Raw genomic sequence first — 24,560 nt, 5'->3', positions numbered from 1 at the left:
AAGAATTCTTCCTCCTTCCCCCAAAGTGTTCCTAAGGTGGGAGTGGGACAGGACTTTAGGCCCTACAGCTCAGCAATCATGTGGGGGGTGAGGGGTGGGGGGCGGGGAAGGCAATGCCAGTCTCCTCTTCCTGTGAACAACCTCAAATTTTGATTTAATCTGGGAGTAAAGAGAGAGAACCACCTCTTCTAGGGGGCAAGAAGAAATTGTCCTCTCCCTAGAATCCCGAACTCCTCTCTGGACTGATGTCTCTTGACCTCTCTCTCTTCCTACCCTCACCACCCCATCTTCTTTTCCATTATGGAGGTAGAGCAGGTGGTAGTTGATGGTAGAAAGGTTTTCTTTCACCAGTTCAACAACCTTTGTAGGAATGAAACCGACCTCAGTACGGTTCTTTACAGTGTGAAGTATGTAGTACCTCTTTATTTCTCAGCTTTGGACCTCAGTGTTCATGCCTGAGTTCGTGCTCCAAATCTAGGGTTACGCACTTGTAACCACATTGCATTACTCAGGCTATATGTGGGCTGGGCACTGTCTTAATACATTCCTTCCATACACTACTGTGAGGGAGTATGAGGGTCGAGTGTGCTTTCAGCATGTGGGGTCTTTAGTGAGGTGTCCCCGAAGGACATGGAAACAGGGTCATCTGCTGAAGAATAACCTTTAAAAAATTGTCACACACTGAAGCAGAGATAGAAAAAGTCCTTTTAAAGAAACCACATGTTACTCAGGCAGTTAAGACTAGACTTTAACTTGATTGATTGTACTGACTTGTTTAGAGAACAGACAGGGGAAGTAGAGATGGTCAGCCATGGACTCACAAAAAAGGAGATAGATACAAACACAAGCTGTGTCCAATTAATGATGGGTCACAGAATACAAGAGATTAGGAGTGGATTTCAAATATTCTTGAGTCAATGGCAAAGCCAGTCTGTCTTAAAGTGGCATGGGTGACATTCATTGGTAGTATTATGGCCTTGGCATATCTTCACTCCTATTGGGAAGACCATCCTATTGAAAAATGGATGCATAATGTTATCTTAACCTGATGAGAAGAAGAGCTTGAAAGAACTGTGTTTCTAATTTTCTTCCCAATTCCATGTTTACCGGTCAATGTTCTGAGGGTGACATGACTTCCCATGTTGGTTAACCTATAGGGTGAGTCATGTAGACTTCAAGGGTTGTGGTCCCTTTTGTACTATAAATAGTAAAGTGGCATTCTGATTTTATGCATTCTAAACTCGGTGAGTGTAGCACACCCCTCAGAGATGGACTTGTTCTTAGCAAGCTGATGAAAGAAGTCTGCAGAGCCGGTGAGCAGGCACCAAACTGTTGTGTGGTGAGAGTCCTCAGGGTAGTAAATGCTGTTCTCTGAGGCCTCAGGAGAAGTTACTTAACCTTCCTTTACTCAACATCTACCACCCACTCCAGTCTACTTTCTTTGAACACAACTGTGTTTTTGTATATAGAATAGTAGAAGGAACATGGGTTTTGACATCACAAGACCTGGATTTGAATTCATCTTTTCTACTTTGTAATTGAGTAACTTGAAACAAGTTCCCTAACCTCTCTTTACCTCAGTTCCCCTAGTAGCAAAACTGGAGGGTTAGTGTATAAAAGACACATACTATCATCTCTGAAAAACAGTAGATACTCAGGAAACTCTTATTATAAATGTTGACAGGTAAGAAGTAGATTAACCTCAGGAGCACACTCTGGGAAGAACATTCCATTGAACTCACTCCTCCTCCAAGTGGTAAGGGAAACCACCATATGCTGTTCTAATAGCACTCCTTTCATCTCCTACCCCACCCTCACCTACTCTTTACCTAGTGAGATAAAGGCCAGAAACCCAGCCTTTTGCTATTTTTACTTTTCTCTTCTCCATTCTTTACACTATGAACTCTTTGAGGAAAGAGTCTTTCAATGATCTTCTCACTGTCCAGCACAAATGGGAGCCACAGATGGAAGCCCATATAAAATTTTACATTTCGGGGCACCTGGGTGGCTCAGTCGGTTAAGCATCTGCCTTTGGCTCAGGTTATGATCTTGGGGTCCTGGGATGGAGCCCCACATAGGGCTCCCTGCTCAGTGAGGAGTCTGCTTCTCCCTCTCCCTCTGCTCCTCCCCCCAACTTGTGTTCAAGCTCTCTCTCTCTGAAATGAATAAACTTTAAAAAAATTTACATTTCTTAACAGCTACACTAAAACTAAAAAGAAACAGATGAAATTAATTTTAGTATTATATTTTATTTAACCCCATATAATCAAAATATTATCATTATAACATATATCAATATAAAGATCATGAAGGTGATATTTCCTGTTTTTGTGCTAAGTCTTTAAAATGTGGTGTGTATTTTACACTTCTGTCTTATCTCCCTTTGCACTAGCCACCTTTCGAGTACTCAGGAGCCACATGTAACTAATGCTTGTCATTGGACAGCAGGAATCTAGCACAATTCCTGCCACAGAGTAAGTAAAAAGCAAATGTTCAATGGATGAATTTATAATACTAAATGTTATTATTACGTCTTCCTGCCTCTTAATAAACTTGTTCCTTTCAAAGTAGAACAGAACAATAAACTGTATTTTGCCTTTGATGTATAGCATCTATACTGCATGACCACCATGACTTAGCATTAAATTTAGAAACTATAATAAAATATAGATCTTAATATGCACATTCTAGTAGGACATGGACTTCACTGTGCTTGTATAAAATTGTGGCTCAAAAAACTTGCAAGCCCTTTGAAAATAAGTGTGTATATTTTGTTTTCATTTGCATGGGCCATAGCTAGTATTTTTGCAGCCTTGTATTATCTGCTATCAGATTCCACAGAATCTCAGAGGCTTGTTTTTAAAAATTCAGTTGAGATGCTCTACGTCTAATTATTAACCAATTTCATTGTTCATTGCTTAGCTTCCCAGAACCATGCTCACTTTGCTCAACTGAGATTAATTTGATCAAAAGGACAGTCTGTGCCTTGTGGGACTTTCCTGTTATGCAAGGTGACCACCCTCACAGCTATCTGGCTAGTCATTTCCCACTATGAACTTCTGCAGCTGGAACTATTGGCTATCCCTTTCTAAGGACAAAGCTGTATCTTCTTTCTTGTGTTTGTCCTTACTGCGTTTCAGTATATTCTAATAAGTCAAGAGTGTTTAATTTCCCCCACACAATTGCTGATGATCACAACCAGGCAATTTTTCTCTCTCTTTATCATCCAGTTACTTTATGAGAGCATGAAATGGGCAGTAGTACTGCAGAGTGATAACCACTGAGGGGTCCGTTCCCATAGCTAACTTACACTACCACTCCACAGTGGTTCCATTGCCAATGTATTTTGCCACTTCATTGCTGAGAATGTCTCTTACTAGGTTAGTATCTATAGTGGATAATAAATTTTCTATAATGGTAGTTGTGTGATGCACAGAGTCATCAAAATGGGCTCTTACCAACAGCATTCCTGGGTCTCAATGAAACAGAGGGAGAGAGATACAAACAACTCTGAATCTCTCATGGTCCCCATCAAAGCTAAGTTTTATGGTTTCTCAGTCTGAGGAGGAGATGAGGTAGAGTCTAATTTAAAGCCATAATTGTCCTCCTTTGGATTCTCACAAACAGTGTTCCAGTGATGTCCTCCAGCTTGCTCCCAATTTCTGGGGGAGCTAGGCAGTTTATATTCTATGGGTTTGCTGTACCGACGATCATGGGGCCCCTTCCTTCTTTCAACAATCTTTTATTTGTCACCTACCACATACCTAGCTCAGAAGATACAGTGGGGCCAGATGGAGCCCCTTCCCTCAGAGTGCATGAGCTAGTAAAACTCCTAGAACCAGGATCAATTTCCCTGCTCCCGCAAAGTCCCTTACAGTCCTCACTGGTGTCTCTAACCCCAAACTATCTTGTTTCCAGTTTACTTAGGAAAAATTGTCCCAATAGCAGTCTCTTTAAAAATCAAGGTAGTTTTGAATGGAGGTATTAGGTATTTACAAATCGGGTGTTTAGAATATTTACACAATTTACAAACTGAGTGACATCCTGCACTGTAATGTTGGCGCCTTTGGCCGCTCTGGAAAATAGAAACCATTGAGACTGAATTCAAATAAAGTAATGTAGAAATCTCACAGGTGAAGCCCTGTTGCTAAGCAACCTGACAGACTCGCGAGTGGGGACCAACTTGCCTCCCACACTTGACCATCTCTCCCCAGTGGTGGGACGCGGAGACCTCATTGGCTCCCGTCTCCTCTCAATAAACTCCAATTGGTGGGAGAAACTCTCACTCCGTTCCCGTTGGCTCTCGCCGTCTCTCGCCGCTCCGTAATTGGCAGGCCGGCTCTCGGGCCACCGCACGTCACTCTCTCACCCCACTTCCTCGGCCCTCCAACTTTGTCCCCGCCCCTTCCCCCGCCCTTCCAGCCACGAGGGTAAACCCTAGCAAGAGCCCGCCTCCAGTTTTCTTCGGATTGGTAGAAGCCGGACTAGGGGGCGGGCGCTGCCGGGTAACTCTGCGGGCCGCGATTGGCTGCTGGAACCACTGTCCAGCCTCCCACCGACTCCCGGCGGTGCCGGAGTCGGGTGGGTCGGCAGCTATAAAGCTGGTGACGGCGGGGAGGCGCCGCGTATTGCCCCTCCGTGGCCCCGTCTCTTTCTACGGCCACCGCCTGGTCACATTTGGGTGAGTGCCCGGGCAGGGGGAGAGCTGGACTGCTGCGGCGCCGGGCGGGGTGAATACCAGGCGGAGGCGGTGTCCTTGACTAGGCCCAAAGGAGCTCCAGCTCGGTCCGGGTGGGGAGGAGGCATGGACCCAGCCGGGGAGGATGGGGGCGCCGCGAGTAGGGCCGTGCCGGGCCTCCCCTGCCAGGGGCTTGGGGCCGACTACGGCGGGTTTGACGAGGGGCTGGCGAGTCGCGGAGGGGAGAAGGCGAAAGGGCGTTGAGGGCCAGGGTTCTAAAGACACAACCAGGCGCTGGAGCTGCCGGGGACGTGGCTGTGATCCCCTTGAGGCGACCGGGGCTGGGGAGGCGCATCAGGAGGGGACGAGGAAGGAGCTAGGCTGCCAAGGCGTTCCCAGTGCTTTGGGTTAAGGGTGGGCGCCGAAGGATGGCGAAGATCACACCTAATTAGATGGAGGCTTGTAGGTTGGCAGGGGGTGTGTCCTCTTGCCGCCGCATCTGGAGAGTGGCCGGGGTGGGGGAAAGGGAAGTGGGCGAGCATAACTTTTCTTCCCCAGCTCAGGTGCAAGAAAGCATCAGACCCGTGGTTTAAGCTGGCCGAATACTTGGGCTGTTGACTGCTTCAGTCTGCTTGCTTCGCATCTCACAGATTCCTGCCTCCCACCTTCCCGCCTCCATATTTTTTACGCCCATATTAAAGAAAAAATGGGTTTTCTTGGTGTTCTGAAGTCCCTTACCCCTCCTTTCTGCTAAGAGCTTCAGGGTCATTCTCACCTGATGTGATGTAGTGGACAGGCCCCACAGGGCCTTCACACACAGTGGGTTTTGGGTTAAGGCAAGTATAGGGTGTCTTTGAAAAATGTGTGTTCTTCTTCGACCAGGGGTAGAGAAAACGATTACTCTGACCTACCCTGGAGGAGGGATTTGGACAACAGGTTGTCTCTGCTTGTTATTTGCCCCGTGGCCTTGGCCTTGGCCTTAGGCCATCACAGGCTTCTTTCACTGCCCACCCCTGCCACAGCTCCTTCCAGCTGCTGATGTTCGCGTCAGCCTGCTGCGGTGGGATGATGTACTCTGTCTGGCTTCTGCTGAGTAACATTTGCTCTATCACACTGATGAATTGGAACAACAATGGCAGGATAAGTGACAAAAGTAAGACAAATGGAAGTGTTTGTATAGTTAACAGGTTTTTTCCCTTCGGAGATGGAGTTTGGACGTCCATTGTACAGATTCTGTTAGAGGGCAGATTGAAAGTCCTTAACATGGATCTGTTCAAATAGTTCTTTGTATCTTGAGACCTCTAAGCAGTTTGTGTTCTTTCTTGGAGCAAAACTTTCTTTTTTTAAAATTTCGGTGACTTTTGTAAGGGTAAGGAGGCCAGGGATAGCGTATTTTATGGGAAAGAAGAAAGACTTTATTTTCTTGGTGTTTAACCTTTGTAGGTCTCTTTCTCCTAAATTTGTAGGTTTGCCCTTTATTCAGTACTAGTTTAATCAGTAACCCCAGTTCTTAGGAAGGTGTTTCCAGTGGGGAGAAATTATGGGATATTTTGTTTGGGACCATAGAAGGCCACGTCATCTGCTGGTTATTTCGGATAACCAGCAAATAATTTATTTGTTTTCTTCTTACATATTCCTCCAGAGTGCTTTTACATCTTGTTTTTCTTAACTGTGAGATGGATCTTAAGATTTTTTTTTTTTTTAAGATTTCATTAATTTCAGAGAGAGGGAGAAAATATGGGCAGAGTGAGGGGCAGAGAAAGAGGCTTTCTGCTGAGCAGGGAGCCCGATGTGGGGCTTGATCCAGGGACCGTGGGACCATGACCTGAGCCAAAGGCAGACGCACAACCTACTGAGCCACCCAGGCATCTCTGACTTGAAGATTTTTTGATTGAGATTTTAGATAGCTTTTCTGGAAGGAAGTGCAAAACCCTGATATTGATGTAACGTGTATTTCCTCAGTGACCTAGAATTATTTAAAAATGTAAAGCAGTGGAACTGAATGAGGGAAGATACAGTTGAGGCTCTAGTTTGAGGAATTTGATGGGCTATGCATCAGAATCTGTAGTGGAAAAGAACAGTCTTACAATTTTATGTTGGGTACTAACAAACCAAATACCATAGAAGAGTGTGATTTTTTTTTTTTTTAAGATTTATTTTTTAAGATTTATTTCAGAGAGAGAGTGGGAGGAGGGGCAGAAGGAGAGGGAGAGAGAGAGAGAATCCCAAGCAGATTCCCAGCCAACCACTGAGCCCTCTGCAGGGCTTGATCTCACAACCCTGAGATCATGGCCTGAGCTGAAACCAAGAGTTGGACGCTTAACCAACTGAGCCACCCAGGCGCCCTGTGTGATATTTTTATGTCTCTCAGGATGGTGGTACAGATTCAAAAGGTTGAAAACATGTTACCCGATCTAATGGGAGGATAGTAGGACTCAACTCTTAATAATCTAATCATTCTGAGGCTTTCGATACGTGGCGATGCTCACTTGCTGTCAATTGAGTGTGGTTAGAGCAGTTGAAGAAGAGCTAATTTTTCAGTCTTCATCTTTGCCAGTTTTGTGATTAGGGATGTGTGCATATGGGAATGATGATAAGAACAACCAAATGTCTTTATTCCATTTGGATCCCTTACATTTTTCAGTCGAAAGCCAATTTTCTTAAACACTTTCTGGGCACTCTTTGGTGCAGCGCTCATTTAAAAAGTGATAGCAGGGTCGCCTGGGTGGCTCAGTGGCTTAAAGCCTCTGCCTTCGGCTCAGGTCATGGTCTCAGGGTCCTGGGATCGAGCCCCACATTGGGCTCTCTGCTCAGCAGGGAGCCTGCTTCCTCTTCTCTCTTTCTGCCTGCCTCTCTGCCTACTTGTGATCTCTGTCAAATAAATAAATTTAAAAAAAAATCTTAAAAAATAAAAAATAAAAAGTGATAGCAAAAAGAACTTACTAACAAGGGCTGCTGACAGGTACTCAAATCTAAAAGGTTTGTCTTCTGGAATAACTCCAAATTCGGCCCCTCAGAAAATGGCAGTTGAATGACTACTTCTTCAAGATCTCAAAGGGATTTCAAAAGAATCAAAATACAGCCCTTCTCCCAGCAAGAGTCTAGGAATCAAGTGTGGCTAGGAATACTGCCCCTAACTAGCTTTCCATTTTTCTAAATTGCACTGTTTTTACTTATTTATTTATGTTAAGATTTTATTTATTTATTTATTTGTCAGAGAGAGAGAGACAGAGAGCGCACAAGTAGGGGGAGCGGCAGGCAGAGGGAGAGGGAGAAGCAGGCTCCCTGTGGGACTCAATCCCAGAACCCTAGGATCATGACCTGAGCTTAAGGCAGACGCTGAACTGATTGAGCCATCCAGGCGTCCCGACTAGTTTCCCGTTGACAGTAGACTATGAGGACTTCGTGTGGATGACATAGATCTGCTGTAGAAGTGCAGGGCCCTCATTGGAAACTTGAGGAAACCTTGGAAGAGGTAGCTTAGAACAGGGCCTTGAAACAGGAGTAGAATTTGTAAGCAGACCAGGAGCTCTGGGGAGAGGCAGGCATGTGTGTTTTTTCTGGAGAGAACTAGAGCCAAGGACGGTACAGGCATGGGCAAAGCCTTACCAGCAGTTTTGCTTGCTTGTTCCTAGGGAAGAAAGGTTGCCAGCCCTTTCTCATGAAAAAGGATGTCCTGATTTCTCTCCTGGTGCAGTGAAAAAGATGGGCAGGCAGCTGCTTCCTGTGGTCCATGTACCTACATGGCTGCTGGGCGCATTTCTCTGATGACTTGTTTGAATCAAGGCTGAGGAAGGATCCAGAAGAAGGAATTCAGAACTCTGAGCAAACCAGGAGGAAGCATCATTGCATGAACCTGGAGGCCCTAGCAGGCTCTGCAGTCTTCAGTTTTTATCTTTGCCAAGCTCAGGGCCCCTGTGCTGCAGCTCCAGGCACTCGGACATGCCTTGTGCTAACCTGCCCAGCTGCTTGCGGTTCCCTAACTGCTTCCTGACCCGGGTGGCCAGCCTCCATCCGATGCTCTGAAAAGACCTTCTGTTAGAAATAAGCTGATGACCGGCTGGAGACTTTGGCAGAGCAGTTTCAGTCAGGATAGAGAGCCCTCCTAGCAGCTGCAGAACAGGAGGGAAAGCCCGGTCCCTTTAATGGACTGTTCCCGAGAGTGGCGCTTACCGCCTCCGTTTCCATTCCTGGTCTCCAGGCCTGTCTTTCTCCTGAGAGCTTCGGTAACACAGCAGTCCTCTGTGAACCTTGGTTTTTCTTCTGTTTCTTTCTTCTTTGCTCTAATGCCCTCCTCTCCCTTTCTCCTTTTGCTTCTCCTCTCTTCCCCGTTCTGTCTTTACCCTCCTCTTCTTGCCCAGCTCTCCCCACATAAAGCTCTCTCCAGTTGAAATAATCAAAATTGAAAGAGGGAGTATTGGCAGTTCAGGAGAAATTTTATTGATGAAAATAGTATCAAATGCATATACATACATGGTTTCAAGAAGAGCTATTACTAAGTTATTTAAGTTATTTAGTCTCAGCATGGAGGGGGAATCATGTAGTCTCCGGTTAATCCGGCAAAGGCAGATGCTAAATTTACCAATAATTAAGTAGAGAGCAAAGGTAATTATGTTTTCATTAAACATAGAAACTGCTGTCTCAAGGAACAATCCTCCAGAACAGATGGACACAAAAAAATGTTCCAGTGTCCCCTTCCCTTTTTATTTCCACATAATTTAAATGATGCTAAAGCTTAATGCTCTTTTATCGTGAAATCATGTGCTTGTCTTTTTAATACAGTCACTGTAGGGAAAAATCATTTGGAAAAGGTTGGGGAGGGTGGAGGTGGACGCGTTGAAAAGTAGGAGCAGAAGATGAAATAAATGAAGGTAATTAGATCTTGTTACAGAGATTATTATTTTGTTTTAAAAATACTAAGGACCAGGATAATGATGTATTGGTGCTTTATATTACGAAGTGTTATTCACATATTTTACCTTCTCAACCATCCGGGAGGATAGGTATTAACTGCGTTTGATAGATGAGGAAACTGAAGCTCAGAGAGGCACACATTGCTAAAGCCACAAGCTCCTAAGGGTAGAGCAAGCTCTTTGTTTTGTTTTGTTTTGAGATTTTATTTATTTGAGAGAGCACAAGTAGGGGGGAGGGAGCAGAGGGAGAAGCAGCGGGGGCTGAGGACCCCAGGATCAATGCCTGAGCCAAAGGCAGACGCTTCACCAACTGAACCCTCAGGCGCCCCTAGAGCAAACTCTGGAATGTGGGAGTCTCATTACTCCGGAACTTGCTCGTCCAGTCCAACTTATTTATATTCCTTTCGTTCAATTCTTAATAATTCAAATTTAGTAAAGACAACTAACAGCTCTCCTGGCGTCTCATTCGGTTTCAAGCCAGAATCCGTGACAGGAGCTTCGTCTGGCAGTTCGTTACCAGGACTGAACCTACCGCTCTAACTCATGAAATAAGGGGGGGGGAGGTTTTATAAGCTTTAAGTATCATTTTTCTAAGCAGAGTCAAATTCTGTTCTATGCAGTGTAATTGGACAAGGAATTGTTTAACTTACTTTGAATTGGAGTCATTATTTGAATTTGTGTGGTGATTGATGACTTTAAAAGAAGTTCTTATTTGAAATTCCTAGTGCCTGAAGGAGGAAACACAGTGACAGACCTGGAGACTGCGGTTCTTTATTCCTCACACAGGTACGGCATCCTGTCATGCTGCTAAGGAACGCCTTCCTCTCTCATGGAAGGGGGAAATTTAATTTTTATCCCAGAGCCAATGGCCACTTGTGTGCCCCACACATTCTTAAAAACCTATTAACAGAGTTTTATATCTTTAAATATTAGTTAATGCCATAGTGCTTTGGGAGACTGGCCAGTTTTGTGATTATTAGACTGATGTTTGAAATCTAGAAACTAACTTTTTGACGTTTTTAAAGATTAAATTTAAAAAGGAAATTTGCACATTTTATTATAAATATAGAGTCCCCATTATCCTGCCTGAATTTTTTTTTTTTAATTGTGGATTCAATCCTCTTAAAAATAGTGAAATACCTTTTTATCAGCAAAAAGTTGAAAATACATGCAGGTAATTTTTTAAACCGTCAGGTTTTTAAACTATATTTGATTTAGAAATTTTTTTGCTATTTAGTGAATGACTAGAATGCCCCATTGTGTATGGAATTCATACTGTAGTGTGAACATCTCAGATCTTCAGCTGGGCTTTTTCTTTTTCTAAGTGTATCTGGCCTACTTCAGAGAGCATTTGAGAGGACAGGGTAAGAGCATACACTTAATAGGATAGTTAAAAGTAAAAATTACAGATCAGAAACTATATCAAACTTTTTGTTGTTTGAAATGCCATGGAAACAGTTACTTCCCTGTATTAATTTTCCGTTCTTTTCCAACTTAATCTTACTCCACCTTAATTTCAACCAAAAGCCAACTATTTCAAATTGCACAGCTTTTTATCAGGAATATAATGAGGACATCTTGGCTGTCAAAACTCCTCAGAGAATGAGCAATATTGACTGAATTAGAAAATGTAAAAATTTTTTCCACACCAAGCTCAGAGTCATGATTCACTTTCAACCTGTTGAGTGTGGGTTAAACTACGTTTGAAATGAAATGAATATGAAATGAAATAAGGCACTCACTTAACCTCTCAGAAGTTTAAGCATAAAAGTTATGCCTTGTATCTTAGGTACAATAATATAAGAACCTATCAGAGCTAGTCAGATTATGGTAAATATGGATTAATTCTGGAATCAAAGCCTTGCATTGTGGCCTTTAATAAACTGTTGAGAAGATTGTATGTACATTTTATTTCCAGAAGTATTTCAGGCCGCTGGGTGAGGGACGGAAGACCACACTGTCCTCAGTGTATTTAGAGCAGTTTGAAGAGTGGGAAGAATCCCAAGTGGTAACCTTGTGGGAAAGGCTGGGAAAGTGGGTAATACTACTGCCTCTGGTTTGGTGACTTAGAGGGTAGCATATGGGAGGGGTTCCTTTTTTAAGGATAAAGACTGGTCTTTGGTTTTTAACACAAGTTGTAGAGCTTTTTCCTTTTTTTCTTTTTTATTTTATTTTATTTTATTTTATTTTATTTATTTGACAGAGAGAGAGAGATCACAAGTAGACAGAAAGGAAGGCAGAGATAGAGAAGGGAAAGCAGGCTCCCTGCTGAGCAGAGCCCAATTCGGGGCTCGATCCCAGGACCCTGAGATCATGACCTGAGCTGAAGGCAGAGGCTCAACCCACTGAGCCACCCAGGTGCCCCCTGTATAGCTCTTTTTTGTGGATTGTGCAGAGAACTTAATCTTATTTTACTGTCAACTTAGAATCTGCCTGGTAACATTTAGGAGCATACCAGAGCCATGATGACCCGTCTCTGGTCTAGTTCTCCCGACCTACTGCTTGCCTGCTCTACTCACTGGGCCTCACGTTTCACTTCAGGAAATTAGCCCAGCTTTTCCTACGTCTTTGTACCCTGCCTTTTTTGGTGTTGTCCACCCTGTTGAAAATCTCCTACCACTGTTTGCTTCTGTAGAGCTTTACTGACTACTCCTTACTCATTCTGAAGATTCAGGGCAGCTCCAGTACCCAAGAAGCCTCTCTTCCCACTCCTTCCCTTGCCTCCAGGCTGGTTAGGTAGTTCTCATAGCATAATGTGATGTCTCTGTTGTTTTCCTTGGTTATTATTAGGTGTTTGTATCACCTAATAACACATGGAGATGGTGAATATTTGAAAGGGGAAAGCTTATCTTCTATGAAACTTATCCCACAATGAATCTTGGAACACTGAAAAAATTGAAAAAAATAAAAATAAAGAGGAAAAAAAAAAAACTTATCCCAAATGTTTGGCATGTAACATGTTGTCATTGTTTGAATAAATGAAAAAACATATAAATAAGATTCTTATGTTTAGAAGGAAGATTCAGTGGTATCCCTTGGGACCTTTAACTTAGATTTTGTGATTATATTTCTAGGTGCTTATTTTTTAGGTTTTAATATACTTACAACTTTTTTTTTAAAGATTTTATTTATTTATTTGACAGACAGAGATCACAAGTAGGCAGAGAGGCAGGCAGAGAGAGAGGGGAAGCAGGCTCCCCGCCAAGCAGAGAGCCCGATGCGGGGCTCGATCCCAGGACCCTGGGATCATGACCTGAGCAGAAGGCAGAGGCTTTAACCCAGTGAGCCACCCAGGCACCCCAATATACTTACAACTTAAAAAAAAAAATTATTTGTCAGAGAGAGGGAGAGAGCACAAGCAGAGGGATGCAGGGGGAGAAGCAGGCTCCCTGCTGAGCAAGGAGCCTGATGTGGTACTCCATCCCAGGACCCTGGGATCAGGACCTGAGCTGGAAGGCAGATGCCTAACTGAGCCACTCAGGCATCCCAGTACACTTACACCTGATGACCTGTGGGCTAAGCATAGATGACATGATTTAAGGATACCTCTCTGCTTTTGATGTTCTCTCAAGATTTCAGTAATTAATTCACCAAGGCAGTAGTCTGTAATTTCATTATACCTAATACTATACCAGAGTTTGCAGAGTGTCAGAGGACAAATGACATAAATATAGGATTGAACTTTTCATTTTTAGGAGTCAAAGTAGTAGTTGGTAAATGCTAAAGAACATTGGTGAACGAGCAGGACCCAGGTAACTCTCATGAGCCAAGACCTTTAGGCGAATGAAGACCTGAAATTCTGCCACATAAGGAGCCCCTTCCGATTAATGTGATTCCTAAAAAGGAAATTGAGTTGTTGACGTTTAAATGGGGAAAAAATTCTTTCTCTAAAATGAATAGGCTGTGTCATTCTTCACACCCTGACAACTGTATATTTCAGCTGGGTTCTGAGTAGACTGCCCATGGAAGTACTCAAGGGAGAGAGAAGATGGGAAGACGAGGCTGGCTTGTTTTTGTCAGCGGAGGCAGCAGAAAGGGCTGGGGTCGGGGGTGGGGGTAGTGAGGGATGGGGTTGGAGGGACAGGTCCGAGCTCGAGCTCAGCAGCAGAGGTGCTGGTACTGGTAGCTCCATCAGCTTCAGTAGGAGTGTGAGCTCGTGGGATCTAAATAACCACATTCCCCCTTGACTCCTCTGGCCCCGCCAAGTTTCTAAGCATTTCCCTATATTAAATTCTCCACTGTTGGAAGTATCTAGAATGACTTCTCTTTTTCTGATGAATACAGTCTCTAAAGAAATTGAGATGGCTCTGATAGGTTATGTGACTTGCCCATATACACATAGCAGTGTTCTTGAGTGGGTAGCACATTTATTTTACTGTTAGTAAATAAATCTAGACACTAAAAGTATTGACATTGTGGCAGCAGTCCTTTTTTTAGTGCCCTTTAAAAAAAAGAAACAGGTGGTTTTAAGAGATATTTTCTAGATGCCACACAAATAATATGTGGATTACCAGTTTTCAAATTTGAATCAGAGTTTGGCTTTTTCCCTGATTTAGAAACTAAGTGATACCTTGTGGTTCTATGGTCATTTATTGTCTATAGACTAGCTGTAGAAAGTATAGAATATTGGCATATGACCCTGTGATGAGTCCTGGAACTTATTTTTGCTTAAAATTTCCATCATTTGGGTTGTGGGTGGGGGACGGGGTCTTCTTTATAATAACAGGGGACTTGTGGAGATTTACTTGGTAGACTTCTATAGTGTGCCCTTTTTACTTGCTGAGATTGTGTAGATCATTAAAGAGTGACATATATTTATGATGACTGACTGACTGACTGATTTAAACTTTCTTGGATGGCCAGAAATAAATCAGGTACCTGAAGTCTGATTTGTGGGCCATATTACTAAATTGTCATTGTATTTTATCTTACAGTTTTTTACAATAGAAGAATCTTATTTGAGTTTTCTTTACCTTTAATAATCCCGTCTTAAATCTAAAGAGACCTAGGTGGGGTTTTTTGTTTGTTTGTTTGTTTTAAAGATTTTAAAGTACTCTCTCCCCGAGTGTGGGACTTGAACTCAAAACCCTGAGGTCAAGGGTCACATGTTCCACTGGCTGAGCCAGCCAGGCACTCCTGAAGAGGTCTAGTTTTAAGTAAAGTGCAAATCTTTTTAAAAGACAATAATTTTAAGTGGTAGTATTCCATTCATACTGTAATTGCTACTTTCACATATTAAAATTGCCCCTAATACAGTCAGTGGTATTGCAATAGCATATGATGACAGATGGCAGCTACCATGAGCATAGCATAATGCAAATAAAATATGCCATACACCTGAGACTAATGTAACATTGTATGTCAACTACACTTCGATTAAGAAAAATTATAAAATAAAGTTGCCCTAAATAAAATATGCTAAACTTCAGAAACTAAATTAACATTTCAGGTGGTAGTTGAACTTCTAGTGTTGATTTCTTAAGTTTGACAATCTGGAATTTGTAACCTAAAACAGTGTTTTCTTCTTTATTTCTTTCTAAAGCTCTTTCACCATGCCTGGGTCTCTTCCTTTGAATGCAGAAGCCTGCTGGCCAAAAGATGTGGGAATTGTTGCCCTTGAGATCTATTTTCCTTCTCAATATGTTGATCAAGCAGAGTTGGAAAAATACGATGGTGTAGATGCTGGAAAGTATACTATTGGCTTGGGCCAGGCCAAGATGGGCTTCTGCACAGACAGAGAAGATATCAACTCTCTTTGCCTGACTGTGGTTCAGAATCTTATGGAGAGACATAGCCTTTCGTACAATTGCATTGGGCGTTTAGAAGTTGGAACAGAGACAATCATCGACAAATCAAAGTCCGTGAAGACTAATTTGATGCAGCTCTTTGAGGAGTCTGGGAACACAGATATTGAAGGAATAGATACAACGAATGCATGCTACGGAGGCACAGCTGCTGTCTTCAATGCTGTTAATTGGATTGAGTCCAGCTCTTGGGATGGTATGTTACATGTTACTCCGAAGAGACGGGCTCCTTGAGGATATGTAGGCCCAGATGACCTTTTGGTGAATGCCTCATGCAGACCTACCAGTTATGCTTGTTTGAATATGGTCAGAAATATAGCTCTTTCAACTTACTGATTTATAAACTGGTTATCTTTATCACATAGGACAAAATTATAAAAATTTAGATTTTTTTTTTTTGCTTTGCCTAAGAAGGGAAAGCATATTCTAGGAAAATAGAAGACTTCAGTGTATACATATGATACTTACAGTGGTGATCACCTTCTTGTGTTAACAAAAATCTTTTTCAGGACGGTATGCCCTGGTAGTTGCGGGAGATATTGCTGTGTATGCCACAGGAAATGCTAGACCTACAGGTGGAGTGGGAGCTGTTGCTCTGCTAATTGGGCCAAATGCTCCTTTAATTTTTGACCGAGGTGAGTGAGTGGGAGAGCATTTCTTCTTTTATTAGCAGTGTATGCTGAGGAGGTTGAAAATGTAAATAGAAGCTAGTACTTACTAAGTGTTTGTTAAATGCAGGTACTGCCTGCTCAGTGCTTTATATGTGTTAGCATAGTTGGTCTTTATAGCAATTTTATGAGGTACATAATGTCATTCTCATTTTATAGAGCAGTAAAATGGGTTTGAGTAATAAAGAGTAACTTGCCCACAGTCACTCATTAGTGACAAGTTTACTTTGTTTTCAGTTCAGTAGAGCCCTTGTGATCTCTCAGTTGGAGATAGGAGACTTACATAAAATGTTGTATATCAAAGGAATTTTAGGCCTGTCTGTGGATACTGTTATGTTTCATTTCAATTACATGTCAGTTTCACCTTGTGATTTCCACGCTGCAAGTGGCAAGAGTTGACTAGACAGTTTAGGAAGGTCCCCAGATAATGCATTCTGCTGACTACCATACAGTCATCAAGGAGCAGAAGAAATACATGTCATCTTCCTTTTTTGTTCTAATAGGACTTCGTGGGACACATATGCAACACGCCTATGATTTTTACAAACCTGATATGCTTTCGGAATATCCTATAGTGGATGGGAAACTCTCCATACAGTGCTACCTCAGTGCACTAGACCGCTGCTATTCCGTCTACCGCAAAAAGATCCGTGCCCAGTGGCAGAAGGGTGGGTTTCATCCATGTGCCTTGGTTTGGGGGTCTGTTGAGGGCGGTGTGGTGGGCTGTCTTCAGTGAGATGCTGCTTTGTGGGCATCTTCATTAGTGTCCTCGGACTATATCTTCCTCACCCACCAGATTGCGTTTCCCCACGGATTCGGGGCATGTGTAATTCAGGGATACAGGGAAGCTTTGGAAATGAAGTCTATCTATGTAAAAACGCTTATTTAAACCTACCCTGGTAAAAAAAAAAATCAAAACTAGGGTAAAAGTAAGAAACTTGAATTTTTTTCATCTTTTGAGAGAGGAACTTTTACAAGGCTTTAGTTTGCAGCTGTGATCCAGAGCTGACCCTAGTGAAAATAAATTACTGAAGTGACCCCCTTTCTCCCACAGGCTGTTCGCAGTTGACCTGTGAATTCATACTTACTTTTCCAGTGTGCCCATTAATCTCTGTCTTTAATCCCGGAAAATTTGTTGAGATACTCAAAAGGACAGCATTTGAATTAGTGCCGTTAAAACACACAGTATCATATAAATTAGAATTTTTTTGTTGTTGTTAAAGATTTTATTTATTTATTTGACAGAGAGATCGCAAGTAAGCAGAGAGGCAGGCAAAGGGTTGGGGGTGGGTAGCAGGCTCCCTGCTGAGCAGAGATCCCTATGCGGGGCTCGATTCCAGGTCCCTAAGTCCATCACCTGAGCCGAAGGCAGAGGCTTAACCCACTGAGCCACCCAGGCGCCCCAGTTAGGCTTTTTCCATAGACGAACTTTGCTTTATAGAGATTGTAGGAGAGAGTTAAAGTATTGAATAATGTAATAAGATTCATAGTGGCCCTGGAGAAGCATTGTTGCCGTGTGTAAAGTGTCATACTGTTTGTCAGTATTGAACAGGACAGTGATTTTTCTAACGTCATTAGGCCCCACAGTGAGAAGTACACTCTACCTTGTCTGTGCGTGCTAAACTCACCCCCAAAATCATGAAATTACTTATAATGCCACAAGTTATGCAGTTCGCTATTTTCTATCCTATTCTATTTCATTTAAAAAAATATCCTAAAGTTAAAAAAAAAAAAAAACCATATCTGGCCCAACCCACTATATTAATTACAGACTCTTAAGACTGAAGTTTGAAAGCAGTGATGTGGGGGGGATGTTGTTCTATCCCTGGATGTCTTTTTGATACGCATTTTAAGTCCTAGAGATATTTCATTATACAGTAAATTTTTGGTTGCTATTTAAAGTCAGAAGAACATCCTAGCCTCGTTCTAAAATCAGACTGCAAAAGTGAGTGTTTTAAATGAATTTCATAATTTCTTTGGGTTTCTTTTTCAGAGGGAAATGATAAAGATTTTACCTTGAATGATTTTGGTTTCATGATCTTCCACTCTCCCTACTGTAAGCTGGTTCAGAAATCTCTAGCTCGGATGTTGCTGAATGACTTCCTTAATGACCAGAACAGAGATAAAAATAGTATCTATAGTGGCCTGGAAGCCTTTGGGTAAGAGTTTATTGGGATTTTTTTTTTCCTTCTGTGTGTGAGTATTTTATCTCTCTGTTAAACCATTCTTTTTTATAGATGTGAACATTTTAAAGTTAAAAGGATCTTAAAAGCCATCTAGTCTAAGCCCTTTATGTCATCAGTGAAGAAACTGAGTCCCAGAGAGGATCCCCATGAATTCTTTAGTCATCTCTACTCATATTTTCTGATTTCCTCCTGTTAGATCTATTCCTGTTGTCACCATGATAGCAGAGCCTCATGAGTCCCTGTGTTTACTATGACAGCCTCTGAAATCTCTCCCTGCCTCTGTAGCCCCTGTGCCCATCCTATAGCCACCAAGCTCAAGTCCTCTTTCCTGCTCCTTCCACATTTCCCCGCGTGTAAGGCTCCCTAACGCACTAGGCCTGTTAAACTCATTCTGTCCCTTCTACATTTAGTAAAATTCTTCTCAACTTTTTAAGACTTGGCTCCTGCAACATTCTGACTTTTATAACTAAATAGACATGATGACGGACTTGAAGTAGTAGTGTATGTTCTGTTGGATGATGACAGAGCTTTCGTGAGTTTATTGACCCATGAGAATTAAGTTGTCTTAACCTGATGATAAAAATCTTTGACAAAAAGGACCATATGTGTGCAACTGTTACATCTTCCATGGCAATTAGCATGTTGCTGCTTGGCTTTTAATAAATAGGGAAACCAGATTGTACGCACAGATTAGAATATTAATGACATTAAGTAATATAATAAAAACGGTCTTTGAACATTGTAAGATGGTCTTTTTTCTAAATCTTTCAGGGATATTAAATTAGAAGATACCTACTTTGATAGAGATGTGGAAAAAGCATTTATGAAAGCTAGTTCCGAACTCTTTAATCAGAAAACAAAGGCATCTTTGCTCGTGTCAAATCAGAATGGAAATATGTACACCTCGTCTGTGTATGGCTCCCTTGCTTCTGTCCTAGCGCAGTAAGTACCTAGTTCTGCTGCCTAACTCCTCTCATTTGGGGCTCCTAGATTTTGAACACCAAGCCTGGTGGCCTGCATGTTGGTGGCAGGTCACAGGGTGACATTTTCTTTCCAGGTTCTCTAGCCTACCGTCCGTTGGCTTAAAGGATGAGTGGGACGAGGCTATAGTTACTCCTGAGCTCTAACGTTCATACTGGCCCTCCTGGCTGCCCTCTGCGCTCGTCTCATTCTTGACCTGCACTTGAGCTTCAGTCCCTAGTTGACAAAGCCACTTATTCTGTGGCACAATAACTCTCATAAGCCCCATCATGCCCAAAGAGACAGAAGCTCTTGTTTTTAGTCTGCATATTGCAAAGCTTTAGGTCAGCTTCCTCAGGCTATGGGATGAATTTCTACTCCCAGCTTCTGTCTTCCCACACATTATAGTTTTGGATCAGTGAGACTTTTTATTGTTTTTTATTTTATTTATTTACTTGTAAAATTTAATTATTTATCAGAGAGAGAGTGGGCTCCAGCTGGGGGAGGGGCAGGCTCCCCACTGAACAGGGAGTCCCACATGGGGCTCGATCCCAGGACCCTGAGATCATGACGTGGGCTGAAGGCAGCCACTTTACCAACTAAGCGACCCAGGCGCCCCTCGGTGAGACTTTTCAATAGCTTTTCTTCGCCCTACACAGGTACTCACCTCAGCAGCTGGCGGGAAAGAGGATTGGCGTGTTCTCTTACGGTTCTGGTTTGGCCGCCACCCTGTACTCCCTTAAAGTGACGCAAGATGCCACACCAGGTAACGCCCACGCTGCCCGCGGCGTGTCAGGAGCCTGCTGTGCTAGGGGCTGAGGCTGATGCCGCGGGCTTCTCAGGGGGCGCTGGAACCTGTCCCGCAGAGTGTTCCTTTTGTGTCTTCTTCACTTTCACCACAGCCAGATTTTTACTCTCTGAGAATCTGCCGTGACTGAGTAAATGGCAGGGTTATGTCTGCGTCAGGATCTCTTCTTTCCTTTTTTCCAAGTCAGAAAAGAAGTGTAGAGTGAGCTTAAAAAATCTTTGTATGGCATTGTGTTCGACTTCATCAAGTCACTTTAATTTTTATCTTTTCTCTCATTCGTAAAGCATTGATAAGCAGGGAGGCGATGCGGGCAGGGAAAGGGGCCACGTCCGTGCGGTGCAGGCGGCTGATGGGCCTCGTCACGTGGCTGAGGAGCACCAGAGCTTTCCCTGTGGGTCCGCTTTTATGCAACATACCTCTTTTTTTTTTTTTTTTAAGATTTTATTTGTTTACAAAGATCACAAGTAGGCAGAGAGGCAGGCAGAGAGAGAGAGAGAGAGAGAGAGAGAGAGGAGGAAGCAGGCTCCCCGCTGAGCAGAGAGCCCAACATGGGGCTCGATCCCAGGACCCCGGGATCACGACCCGAGCCAAAGGCAGAGGCCTTAACCCACTGAGCCACCCAGGCGCCCCAACATACCTCATTTTTATGCATTTATGGTCCTGGCTGATATTCCTGAGCAGGAAGGAGCAGAAACATGGAGAAAAACTGATGGAAGACTTGGCATTACTCAAATACTGGGTCATGGATTGACCATGGACAAGTTATTTATAGTTTCAAATCCCATGTTTCCTCATTTGCTACTGGCTGGTACTGAGCAAATGTCTAGTCAGAGATCATAGGAAGCTGTTCAAACAGATACCATGTTTTCTCTTAGCTAAGCAGTATCCGGTAGTTCTAGAAGAAATGGAGACTTGTTTTCCTTTCGGCAGCATCTTGTTCCTGTTTCAGGGCGTGCTGCTTTTGTCTTTTTGTCTCCCCCCCCCCAAGATTTTGTTTATCGGAGGCATCTGGGTGCCTCATTTATTAAGCGTCTGCCTTTAGCTCAGGTCATGATCCTAGAGTCCTAGAATCAAGCCCCACATCAGGCTCCCGGCTCAGCAGGAAGCCTGCTTCTCCCACTCCCCCTGCCTTGTGTTCTCTCTCTGTGTCAAATAAATTTTAAAAATCTTTAAAAAAAAATAAGATTTTATTTATCCATTTGACAGAGAGACAGACACAGCGAGAGAAGGAACACAGGCAGGGCAAGTGGGAGAAGGAGAAGCAGGCTTCCTGCCGAACAGGGAGCCTGATGCAGGGCTCGATCCCAGGACCCTGGGATCTTGACCTGAGCTGAAGGCAGAGGCTTAACGACTGAGCCACCCAGGCGCCCCTGTCTTTTTTTCTTTTAGAGAGAGCCTAAGGGGTGTGGGGAGGGACAGAGAGAGGAGGGAGAATCTGAAGCAGGATCCACACCCAGCGCAGAGCCTGATGCGGGACTCAATCTCACTACCCTGAGATCATGACCTGAACCTAAGTTAGGGTCAGGTCATGATCTCATGACACTTAACTGGGCCACCCAGGTGCCCCTACTGTCATCTTTTAATATTGGGATTTACTGTTTCAGGGTCTGCTCTTGATAAAATAACAGCAAGTTTGTGTGATCTTAAATCAAGACTTGACTCAAGAACTTGCGTGGCACCAGATGTCTTTGCTGAAAGTATGAAGCTCAGAGAGGACACTCATCACTTGGGTAAAAATATTAAATTGTGTTTGAACATCTAGGTACACACCCAGAAGCCTACCGAGGGGCTGAAACACGTTACGTAAAGATAAGGGTGTCCAGGCCTTATTCAGTACTAATCCGATATCAGTGAGAATTGTGGGGAAATGGGCAACTTACGATCTCTGGTTTTACCGGCGAACTTGTAAATCATAACTAATGTTTCATGTCCTTTGCCTTTCCTTTAGTGAACTATATTCCCCAGAGTTCCGTAGATTCCCTCTTCGAAGGAACATGGTACCTCGTCAGAGTGGACGAGAAGTACAGGAGGACCTACGCCCGGCGCCCGGCCCCCAGTGAGGACACCCTGGGCGAGGGGGTAGGACTTGTCCACTCGAGCACAGCCACGGAGGTGGGTAAAGCTCTTAGTGTTTGCTCTCAGCCTCTGACAGGGTGAGAAGTTTCCATCCCCAGGTCTCAGGGCTCAGGGGACCTGCGACTGAGCCACGTAAAGGAATATGGATAAAGCAGAGTCCCTCAGAGCAAGGGCTCCGGCACTGGATTCCCACTGTGCCATTTGCTAATTGTATACAGTGCTTAGTGCTTAAATTACTAGCATTTTTAAAAGGTGGGGTTGATCTGCTCAGCACAGAGTGGATCAGTGCATCGTCTTGCTTCTTGCCCTTACACCAATTAGGCGGCTAGTCAGCCACCAGAGTCAGAGTGGGGAAAGCCAGAGTTTCAGTTGGAATGCCGTGCGTACTGTGTATGGTGGCTCGCGGTGGCCGCCTTCTCTCCCGTGTTGTGTGTTTGTGTAACTTCACTATAAAGAACAGCTAGTCCATTCCTTCCATGGAAAGCTCTAGAGAATGTACATTTAACATAAACCTCTCCACAGTTGTCCTTTCTCAGTTTTGTTTTTTTTTACTAGAACTCAGCACCATGACTCTTTAAAACAGAAACAAAAGAAAAACCCCTTTTTTCCCTTTGATTTTAGCATATTCCAAGTCCTGCCAAGAAAGTGCCGAGACTCCCTGCAGCAGCCGCAGAGGCCGAAGCAGCCGTCATTAGTAACGGGGAGCACTGAGACGCTGCTCTGAGCTCGAAGACAGCGGGGCGGGGCGGGGGTGGTGGTGGATGGGAACAGTTCTGGGAACGTGGGATGTCTGGGGACAATTTTAAAGGATTACATGTTGCGTAACTTTTTATGTGACTGACATGGAGCCTGGAGAACTGTCGTGTTCTTGGGAGAGTCTTTTTGCTCAATCCGCTGCCGTGCTTCCGCTTGTGGTCTAGCCAGTGCTCGGTGTCCGGGAACAGTTAAGGGCTCTGGAAACATACCTCTCTGGCCATTTGTGTGCATGAAGCTTAATTTTTCAGTGTGGTGTGGTGAATTGTATGCTTCAGGCGGGGAAAGCAGAGGTACTGGTCTCCAATTTTAATTTTTTTAAACATAAGAATTTTGTACTTTGAACAAACAAGCTTACTGAAAGTACCTGCGGTTTTTGAAAAGAACTTTCTAGTTTCGGGAATGTAGTCTTCAAATGTGTTATGCACAAACCCTGCTTAAAAATGGCAAGACGCACATGCTCTTTTTCTGTAATTTAGAAACCCTAAAGAGGGAGAAGTGGTGGGATGGTAACACTGGGTCTGGAAACTGAAATGCCACTACAAATCCGGGCCAGCGGTGACGAGTTCTTGCAATGACCTCTGTGAACAGAGAGACGCTGGCATCGAGCAGACGTCTGCTCAGACCATGAGGCACATTGGGAAGCTCCGGATGTCGCTCTGGTCTGCTTTGGAATCCCTGGTCCAAGGTGGAGATGTCAGTGGAACCGTGTATGAGGAAGTTGTTACAATCCTTCTTTGCACCTTATTTTGAAGAATAAATAAGGCATTTTTCCGGCTGCCTTTTGAAAATTTTAAAACAAAATGGAAGGATGGGGCGCAGGGCATCGTTAGGTTACCTCTGATGCTTTAGTGTTACGCATTCGACTTACAGACTGACAGCCGAAATTCATGGTGTAAGTATTCTCTTTCCTTGAGTATCTTTTCAGTGAACATTAAAAAGTACAACCCAAGTTTTGTATGACCAGCCAAAAAAAGTATTCCATTTCAAGGTCTGGAAGTAGGATTTATAAAGCATTTTTTCAGACTTTCACCTTAAAAAAAAAAAAACAAAAACAACAACAAAAAACTATCACATGGGATGAATAAGCAGACTGGTTAGACAGTTTTGTAGATCTTCTTGGTGCTGAACTATGACATGAGCCTTATAGACTGTAAAATAGAGATAGTTGGAACTAATGTACAGAACTAAATTTTTTAAACTTTATTTGCTGTTAAATTCTGTGAAGTTTCAGTTATCTAAAATAAACTTAACACGAATACGAACTGTAATGTTTCAGATTGCAAGTAATACGTAATGTAGTGTTTGTAAAATACTCTTGTCTAATATTAACTAGTGGTATTTTGATTTGTACAGTCATAATTTGTTAAAATGACTTCATTTTAACATCCACTGATGTAGATTAATAATGTAAGTTCACATTTAAAGATTAATGGGGAAATGGTGCATGTAATACTTTCACAAGTATTGGGAGTTTGGTATGTTTTGAAAAGAGTAATTTAACTTTTGGGTGTCAGGAAATGGGTTTTTCTCAAAGTCCATTGCCGGCAATGGGCAAGCCTAGTAATATTGGCACAGAGCGTTAACTGTACACCTTATTAACAGTGAGGTGAATAACTTTGAATAAAGTTTTAGAGAAATATTTCAGATATTTGTGTGTTCTTTTTTCCTCCTCAACTAACAGTTTAGGCAAGAAATCAGCTAATAGGCTATT

The 24,560-nt window shown here is 43.1% G+C and overlaps 1 protein-coding gene across 4 annotated transcripts; it reads left to right on the top strand.

The window, feature by feature from the left end:
- Positions 1-4,525: 4,525 nt before the first annotated feature.
- HMGCS1 (3-hydroxy-3-methylglutaryl-CoA synthase 1) lies at positions 4,526-24,488 on the top strand. 4 transcript variants are annotated; one of them, XM_047730113.1, is made up of 11 exons: positions 4,542-4,681; positions 10,317-10,377; positions 15,134-15,591; positions 15,905-16,030; positions 16,567-16,731; positions 18,057-18,222; positions 19,021-19,191; positions 19,869-19,975; positions 21,622-21,747; positions 21,966-22,129; positions 22,715-24,488. In XM_047730113.1, the coding sequence occupies exons 3-11, from the start codon at positions 15,144-15,146 to the stop codon at positions 22,802-22,804; spliced, it is 1,563 nt and encodes a 520-aa protein (XP_047586069.1). In that variant the 5' UTR covers positions 4,542-4,681; positions 10,317-10,377; positions 15,134-15,143; the 3' UTR covers positions 22,805-24,488. The 4 variants fall into 4 exon arrangements, 3 of the variants coding, with proteins under 3 accessions (XP_047586070.1, XP_047586069.1, XP_047586071.1); XM_047730115.1 differs by having other exon boundaries at positions 4,555-4,681; positions 10,212-10,377; XR_007127468.1 differs by lacking the exon at positions 4,542-4,681 and having other exon boundaries at positions 22,715-23,106; positions 23,138-24,488.
- The last annotated feature ends 72 nt before the right edge of the window (positions 24,489-24,560 follow it).

The sequence above is a fragment of the Lutra lutra genome, chromosome 5 (assembly GCF_902655055.1).
Source record: "Lutra lutra chromosome 5, mLutLut1.2, whole genome shotgun sequence".
Lineage (NCBI taxonomy): Eukaryota > Metazoa > Chordata > Mammalia > Carnivora > Mustelidae > Lutra > Lutra lutra.
The sequence above is the reverse complement of the archived record's forward strand: the minus strand, read 5'-3'. Positions and strand labels throughout refer to the sequence as shown.

Bases quoted from the DNA above. Each gene is read 5' to 3' on its own strand.
- HMGCS1 (XM_047730114.1), top strand. From the start codon at position 15,144: ATGCCTGGGTCTCTTCCTTTGAATGCAGAAGCCTGCTGGCCAAAAGAT. The intron at 19,192-19,868 runs GTAAGTACCTAG...CGCCCTACACAG, and splicing joins CTTGCTTCTGTCCTAGCGCA to GTACTCACCTCAGCAGCTGG. The intron at 21,748-21,965 runs GTAAAAATATTA...CCTTTCCTTTAG, and splicing joins AGAGGACACTCATCACTTGG to TGAACTATATTCCCCAGAGT.